At 38.4% G+C, this 8,770-nt stretch overlaps 1 protein-coding gene and 1 long non-coding RNA gene across 3 annotated transcripts in view; one reads left to right on the forward strand and one right to left on the reverse strand.

Annotated features, from left to right (window-relative positions):
• The window catches only part of LOC106880878 (carbohydrate sulfotransferase 11), a 40,030-nt gene extending 34,691 nt beyond the window's left edge, over nucleotides 1–5,339 (reverse strand). For both annotated transcript variants that reach the window (XM_014931034.2, XM_014931033.2), the window contains exon 1: nucleotides 4,881–5,339. In XM_014931034.2, coding sequence (XP_014786520.1) covers nucleotides 4,881–4,965 — 85 coding nt within the window. In that variant the 5' untranslated portion in view covers nucleotides 4,966–5,339. The remainder of the gene's footprint in view (nucleotides 1–4,880) is intronic.
• Nucleotides 5,340–7,507: 2,168 nt separating this feature from the next.
• Nucleotides 7,508–8,770, forward strand: part of LOC128248334 (uncharacterized) — a 4,104-nt gene continuing 2,841 nt past the window's right edge. The window contains exon 1 of the long non-coding RNA XR_008264573.1: nucleotides 7,508–8,160. This is a non-coding gene — a long non-coding RNA (uncharacterized LOC128248334). The remainder of the gene's footprint in view (nucleotides 8,161–8,770) is intronic.

The raw sequence follows: 8,770 nt of genomic DNA on the forward strand, positions 1-8,770 counted from the left end.
ACAAATATTGGAATCGTAAAATCACTAGAAAACCATTAAAAGCACATAAAATCCTGTTACTGTACAATAAATTAGAATAAAAGCATATAAAATCATATTAAAATACGTACAATAAGATACACACCATACAGTAGTGTACCTTAGTGAACGAAATCATGAATCATCTGTATTGTCTTATTTATCGGTCTTTCGGAACTCATATTGCACTATAGTTCCAATAACAACCGTTAGGCATCGTTGTCACTCGTGTTTACCGCGATTGTTTTGAATTCAGATTTGTTTACGTCTGTTTATCAGCTATTTTCTCATTCTCATTCATTTGTGACTTTATTTTTCGCCCCCATGGATACTAAGAAAATACATAGCGAAAGTGCTAAACGTCATGCTATAACGCTGGAAGATAAACTGGCTGTCTTAAAACACCATGAAAAAGGTGAAAAAGTGGTAGCAATTGCACGATCATTTGGGATGAGTCGTACAATTGTATCGACGATTGTACATAAGATTTTAGCACACATCATATCTGAAGCCTCAGGGATGAAGAACACGGTCATCAGTAGGAAAAGGGGCAAAATCTTTGAAGAAATGGAAATGGATTGTTAGGTTGACTCGTCAGTGTGCTACTATTTGTCAAGAAATCACTCAAGAGAAAGCGTTGTGTTTGAGGACCTAAAAAATATCCAGAGGAGAAAGATGTAGAGTTCAAGGCAAGCCAAGGATGATTCATGAGATTTAAGGGCGAAGAAGTTATCACTACATTAAGAATCAAGGTGAAAGTGCATCATCTGATGAACAAGCAACAGCGGAATTTCCTAATCCATTAAAGAAAATCATCGAAGAAAACGGGTTTCTTCCCGAACAGATTTTTAATGTAGACGTAACTGGATTGTATGGAAAAAATTGCCAGACCGTTCGTTCATTTCCAAGGAGGAGAAAACTATTCCAGGGTACAAGGTCTCAAAAAGAACGTGTGACCATTATGTTGGGAGGTAATTGTTCAGGAGATTTTAAGTTAAAGCCATTGCTTGTGTACCATGCACACAACCCCCGGCCCTGAAGAACATACTCAAGGCATCTATCTCTCCCTGTTATATGAATGGCTAATTCAAAAGCATGGGTTACTGTTGTTGTTGTTTGTTTGTTTTTTAATTGATTCTTCAATCATTCTATTTCAGCAGCAGATAGATAGGTACTGTTAGGAGAAGGTGATTCCATTTAGGGTTTTACTTATCATAGATAATGCTCCTGATCACCCGCAAAACATCGTAGATTTTGATCCCAACGTTACCGTCGTATACCTTCCTCCGAATACCTCGTCTCTTCTGCAGCCAATGGATCAGGGAATAATTGCTATCTTCAAGCATTACTATATGAAGCGTACGCTGCGGCAAGCAATAGCTGCAACTGATCTTGATGAGTCCATCACACTTCGTGACTTTTGGAAGAGAAACGATATCTAAAAGGCTGCACAGAACATAGCAGCAGCACAGAATGATGCACAGAGCACAGCTATGAATGGTGTATGGAAGGAGATATGCCCGCAATTCGTGAATGATTTAAAGGGGTTTGATAATGTTGCCATCAACAAAACGTTGGTGACTACGAGCAAAGAACTGGAAATGGATTTGAAAGAGGAGGATTTCACAGATTTATCTGAAAAAGACAAGCAGCCCCTGACGAACGAGGATTTGATAGAGCTTCACGAGCAGTAAAATAAAGAAGAGGAAGTCGAACCTGAGCCACGTCATTTTACCATTAAGAAAATCCAGCAAGTATTTGCCTATATCAAAAAAGATCTTTCTATGTTTGAGGATATGGATCCAAATGTTCAACGCTTTTCCAAGGTTATGGGGGCTTGTCCCGAAGCTTTTGTTCCTTATAATGTAACCCTTGAGGAAAAGAATAAAACAGTTCAAGGAACTCTCAACCGGTTTTTTAAGTGCATCGAACAAGAACAGCCAGAGTCAGCTGTTGATGTTGACGATCTTCAGCCATCTACATCCGCGATGTAAATCGCCAAATTATATGTACGTATTGGTAAATTTAAAATAATTTAGTTTTTTTTACTATTGCAAAATAATAGTAATTACTGAATTTGTTTTTTAAGCTTAAAAAAGGCTTTATTTTACCATGTCCTATTGCAAACCGCATTCATAAATAAAGCGTCCGCAATGTACGGTAAACACCGCCAAATTGTATTCGTAAATTTAGATAACTTTTTTTTACTGTACTGTATTAAAAAATAAAAATCATTTTGTTTGTAAGCTTAAAATAGGTTTTTATCAACCATGTATTATTGAAAATGCATTCATAAATAAAGTACAGAACTGAGAATAGTTATTATCGGTTTAGCCTAGAGTCAAGTAAATTCGGCCTAGTCTAGCCTAGAGACAAGTTAATTCTAGTCGTGTCTCCTGGAAACAATTAACGACGCAGGGTGAGGTATGTCTATATACACACACACACATATAGCTAAATCCGACTGAAAAGGTAACTGAACTGACGGACATTGTGGACTGTAAGTTTTTACTGTACAGCATATACTTGTGTCTGACTATGTATTTTCTTTTCTTTCTTTCTTATCCCCTGATGATGTCAATATAAACGAAAGCATTTGAGATTAGGAGCTTTATTTCATCCTGTGGTAAACAATTTGATTGTGGGTGTATGTGTGTGTGTGTGTGCAAGGGGTGGAGGGTAGGGAGTAACTCATTTTTAACTTTATGGGTAGGGGTAACTCATTTTTAACACTTTTACTTGAAAGATTAACCATGAAAACATAGGTAAAGGTGTTCTTTTGTTTGGATTATCTTGATTAGTTAAGAGGTTATGACCATTTGGAGTTGCACCAAGTTAAAAAGTGGCAAAATAGTGATGCTTTTTCATTCTGTTATTTTACCATATTCCACTCTGATGATTCTTTGGGACTTTTTGTACATCATAAGACACCTTTATCCAAGACAAATAACACTGGTTTCGTTTCTGTAGCAATTAGTGATGAATCCTGGTGTACATTTACTGAACTAATACAGCCAAAAAGTATTAGATACAATATTTAGTAGATATGGATGTATAAACGCCCACACATACGTGGTCTGTCGCACGTACACTCGCTCGTACAAACGCATACACACATACAGGCACACACGCGCGCGCGTAGTTTGGCGCACATACGCTCGTACACAGAATTAAGTAGATATTAATAAAGTCAGTGCCTATTACTAGCTAGTGATAGGACTCCGCTTGATAAAGAGTCACAGATTCTGTTGTGCAGTTCACTGGATCTGGCTGGTATACTTATAGCAGTTGCACAGTCATAAACATGGACGCAAATACTGACACAGTAGATGTGTATTTTTTTTTTTAATGACTAATGAAATCATCGATAACCTGTAGAAAGCAATCAATGCTAGTCGTTAGGTTCACCAGTGTAGATAGGCGTAGGATTTTTGCGTTTTCATGCTACGGTGAGCGATACTTATTGAGAGACTCAAGTTGGTATTTTGCTCACTTTAAGCGGTATACAATGGCCAAGAGGTGTCCCAGTGATGTTGGTAACTAGTGTGGCATTGTGTTTATAAGAATGCGGAGGTTGCAGTTATTCATCCATACGTTCAGGTAAAGTGTGGTTATTAATTTAGTCAAAGATTTCTCTAATTCATGCCCTCTGAGATCGATTTCAGCGTCAGAACATCATCAGGTACCGTATTCTTGGATCAGTTTGCCAGTTTCGTGTTTATATACAGGTCGTTGAACAAATTTCTAAGTTGAGTTTATTTTAAAGTATGATTACGATATTTCGGAATATTAACTTAATCTTTAGAAATTATTTTTTTAAATTCATTTTAAGTTCTTTATTCTATTTATCATTATACTATACGACTGCGCTGGTTGATTCGTTAAGTGCGTCGGAAAAATTTTCTAACTGCTTCTTTTCCGTCTCTACACATCCAGAGTTCCAATTCTTTCGACCGTAAATTGATGGAACCAATAAAACCGAAGAAATAAAGTAGACGTCATCGATTACCCCCAGTTCCTTGGATTTCTAGCCTTGTGCCTATATGAGAAACATTACTTACATCCATAGCTCTCGTTGATAACTTGATCATCAAAACGTGTTATTTTTTATGTATAATACTAGATTAAGATTCGAACGAAAAACCGTCATATCAAAATTAAGTATAATAAACGCTTTTACCGACTACATCATTCATTATCAGACACTGTAATTTAGCAGAAGCGAGAATAAGCCGTTGATGAGATCGCGAGAGGAGACGAAGGAAGTCTGACGAACTCTAAATGATTGATTGATCGATCAAACGATTAATCAAACAATTGATTGATTAAATGGTTAAATGATCAACTAGTTGACTAATAGTAATAAAAGAAGTGAAATAGAACCGGTGCATGCATTTCTTATTGTTATAATGATTCTCCAAAGATAAAAACCAAATCTCCTTCAACACACGATTTCACATCAAGAATTTTGCAAAACAGATACAAAGCCTAAATATACAATTAAGATATTTGAGATATATGACGTTTCTGTTTCGTCTAGCAAATCCTGTGGAGTTTAGCTACTATGCAAATAAGCTCTGATCTAGAAGGCCTATTATCAAATTGATTAGTTAATTGGTTAAATGGTTAACCAGTTGATTAATTATAATTAGTGAACTGAAATAGAACCAATGCGTGTGTTTCTCATTAGCATAAGGACCCTCCCAAGGTGTAACACGTTGTCTATATCGGAGGGGAGAATAAAAAGACTATCGAACAAACGCGGCAGTCATGTTTGGAATGCTTTTGATAAGAGGTTAAGTGGATCAAAGCTGACTTAGATGGCCACCTTACAAGAAATGTAACAAGAACAACATACTTACTCTCAGACAGGTAAAGTGCGGCGAATACATAAGTGGCTAATCCAATTAAAATAATTTTTTTGTTTCGAATAAATTTGGTAAACATTTTTTTTTGTTTTCTAATTGTTCTCTTCTTCTTCTTCTTCTTCTTCTTCTTCTTCTTCTTCTCTCTTTCTCTCTTCTTTCACAAAGTGTCGTTGTTGTTGTTCTTGTTCCTATTCTTGTTCTTGTGCTGTGGATTTTGACGTCGGAATGTCGACAGTACTGTTGGGCTGTGACTAGTTCGAACAATGCTGTGGTGTTTCATACAAGTTTATTGTTAGTGTTCGAAGTATGTGCATGTGTGCAAAGTTTATATTGTAAGCGCGCGCGCGCGTATGTATGTGAGCGTGTATATGTGTGTGTGAATGTGCAATTGTGTGAGAGAGAGATATAGAGAGAGAAGAAGAGAAGGATATAGTAGAAAAGAGAGTGTTGTTGATGTGAGGATGGGGTCAGTGAGTTTAAAGGTAAATCTTTATGCATGTGTATACATACATATTTACACACTCACAAACACACACGCACACAAGTACACACATGCACAAACATACACACACATATGTACACGTCAGTATATACGCATGCATATATATATATGTACACATGTATATATATATGTGTGTGTGTGTGTGTATTATATATATATATGTGTGTGTGTGTGTGTGTGTGTGTGTGTGTGTGTATATAAGTTTATACAAACACCACCACCACCACTACCACTACCACCACTACTTCTACCATTACCATAAAATAATATTATCACATATTGTAAATATTACGTGTTGATATATATGCTTGTATGCGTGTATATACATACATACATACATACATACATACATACACACACATATATATATGTAAACACATGTGTATGTATGGGCAGGAGGAGGAAGAGAGGGCAGGAGGAGGAAGAGAGGGCAGGAGGAGGAAGAGAGGGCAGGAGGCGGAAGAGAAGGCAGGAGGAGGAAGGATGGGGGTGATGGTGGTGGTGGAGCAAGAGGAGCAGGAGGAGCAAGAGGAGCAGGAGGAGCAAGAGGAGCAGGAAGAGGAGGAGGAAATGATGGCTAAGTAAGAAAGAAGAAGGTTAAAATCTACTAATTATAATATTGTTATTACTGCATTCACAGCTGCTGCCGTTGCCGTTACAGTTGCTGCTACTGTTGCTGGTAATGGTGATGCTGTTGCTATAGTGGCTGCTGTTGTTGTTGCTATTACTGTTGTTGAACCGGAGTTCAATCCTGATTAAACAAACTTGTGATCAACAGGAGTTCGACCATGACCATCACCTTTTTTTTCTGATATAGTATAACTTGAACTACATCATCCAACGTGTCTTCTCTTTAAAATGCTTCAAGCATAAGCAATTGCTTAATTTTTAGCATCTCTGTTATATATCAGTTTCGCATTTTGACACAAGGCCAGCAATTTCGGTCGAGAGTGTGAGTCGATTACATTAACCCCAGTACTCAACTAGTACTTCCCAAAGGAATGAAATGCAAAATCAACTTCGGTGGTATTTGAACTCAGAACGTAAAGACGGATGAAGTGTCACTAAGCATTTTGCCCGGTGTGCTAATGATTCTACCAGCTCGCTGCCTTCATCTCGTATATTACGCATTACGTCTGATTATAGCCGGGAAAAGGCAAAACACTCAATAAAAATTCCTTGATAGAATGAAAGTATATGTCAACGGGGGTGTTGAGCCTTCTGAGCACCTGCTGCAAGAGGCACCCATCGCTGTTACGTTTTTGCAAATTTGTATAGGTTTTTAGCAAAGCAGAAAACCCACGTGGGTGCTGATCATGCTTAAGAGTTCAACCAAGGCGGTGACATTGCCTGAAATCAGTCATCAACTGTATGTATGATTTGTCTTTGAGTTTAATTTAAGTTCTTCTTGAGAGAGTTCAAGACGGTCGTTAACAAAGCGACAAAACCTTTTGAGTTAAGAGAGTTCCCGGTGTTTGTAAATATGTTTGAGTTGGCCTGTTGGTTGAACTGTCAATGCATACACCCAAGTATATGCATCTATTCATATAAGAATCTCAGATGGAGAATTTTCAGAATGTCTTACAAATCTTCAATGTGCTACTAAGAGATTGGCTTTGGAGAATCTGTGTCAGTTTCTTTTGCTCATTTCCGATGAAACCTAGTATTTCTAAGGTTAGGGTTAGGGTTAGTAGGTTTATGGGTATTTCTAGGTTTTTGTGCAAATTTGTTGGTACATAACCTAATGCACCTATCATGATTGGTACGAATGAGAATTCATACTCAGGGTACAAGAGCTGTAAGCTCCGCATGTGTGTGTGTGTGTGTGTGTGTGTGTGTGTGAGTTTGTGTGTGTGTGTGTGTGTGTGTGTGTGTGTGTATGTGCGTGCGTGCGTGCGTGCGTGTGTGCACGCGCGTGTGCGTTCGTGTGAAGAACTGTAAGACAAGCATGTGTTTTATTCTCTTTCTTCATTATTCAGTTGCTGGACTGCTGTCGTGCTGGATCAATGTTTCTTTAAAGATTTTAAATTGATCATATTCATTCTACTGTTTATTCTATTTACAAAGCAAAAACAACTATCGATTTTTTTATATTTATTTATGATACATGGAAAGATAATTCATTAATCAGCTTCACTACAGTTTTTACAGAGTAAATAGTAGCAAAGGAACATCTGTAACTAGGCGTAGAATAAATATTGATTTCAAATTACATCGACTCCAGTGTTCTAACTGGCACTTATTTCAACGACCCTGAAAAAATGAAAGGCAAAGCCGACCTTGGCGTAATTTGAACTCAAAACGCCCCCGAGCATTTTGCTCGGCGTACTAACAGTTCTACCAGCTTGCCTCCTTGGTGCTGAGTAACTATTCCTCTCTACTGTAGGCACAAGGCCTGAAATTTTGTGGAAAGGGCTAGTCGATTACATCGACCTCAATGCTTAGCTGGTACTTATTTCATCGACCGCTAAGCGTACTGCCCAACGTGCTAACGATTCCGGTCACCGAAAGTTCAGCAGAATAGGAATTGGCGCGAAAGCAGTTGGGGACAGCAGTTTGGGCAGTCGAGTGGTAGCGGTCGTCCGAAGCAGTTGTACAGAGATGAAGTGAAGATGAGAATGATAAGTCTGACAGAGAGTGAGCGTCTATAGTCAGCAGAAATGCATAGAGCAATGAGAGAGAGAGGGAACTGTTGAAGCAGGCAAAAAGGGAAGTACTTGGTTACTTGGATATAGTGAGTTTTGTGAAAGAAAGGAATTGAGTACAGCAAAGGTTTGTTACAAATATTCTTCCAAGAAATGTATTTGTTTGATGTTTAAAGAAAAAGACTGTTAACTGTGATGTGTAACTGAAAAGAGAAAACGAAGAAAAGAAAGAACAGAAAGAACTTTTGATGGACTTAATGATTGCAAACCCTTGATTATGTTCACGCAATGTCACACCATTATATGCTATTGAACTGTTATGTAATGTTTTGAAATGTATTCTCATGTTTATGTAATGCTTTATTCTCATGTTTTCAAGGGCGAGTGTTGGTGTTGTAAGAAAAGGTTACCCAACGCATGGTCTTCGTGTTGTTTCTTCCACCCCTCCTTTTGCCTGTGTTGTTCTTCGTTGCGTGCTCCAGCCGGGGCTTATTATTGGTCAGGTGACCGAGGCGAGCTGCTAGCTCACTGAGCGTACGACGTTCGCGCGCGCGCGAGTTCTCTCTTCGGTTAAGGAGGTGCTTCGCGTGCGGGCGTTCGTAACAATATATATATATATATATACACATGTGGAGGCGCAATGGCCCAGTGGTTAGGGCAGCGGACTCGCGGTCATAGGATCGCGGTTTCGATTCCCAGACCGGGCGTTGTGAGTGTTTATTGAACGAAAACACCTA

Source organism: Octopus bimaculoides, chromosome 7, assembly GCF_001194135.2.
Source record: "Octopus bimaculoides isolate UCB-OBI-ISO-001 chromosome 7, ASM119413v2, whole genome shotgun sequence".
Classification (NCBI taxonomy): domain Eukaryota; kingdom Metazoa; phylum Mollusca; class Cephalopoda; order Octopoda; family Octopodidae; genus Octopus; species Octopus bimaculoides.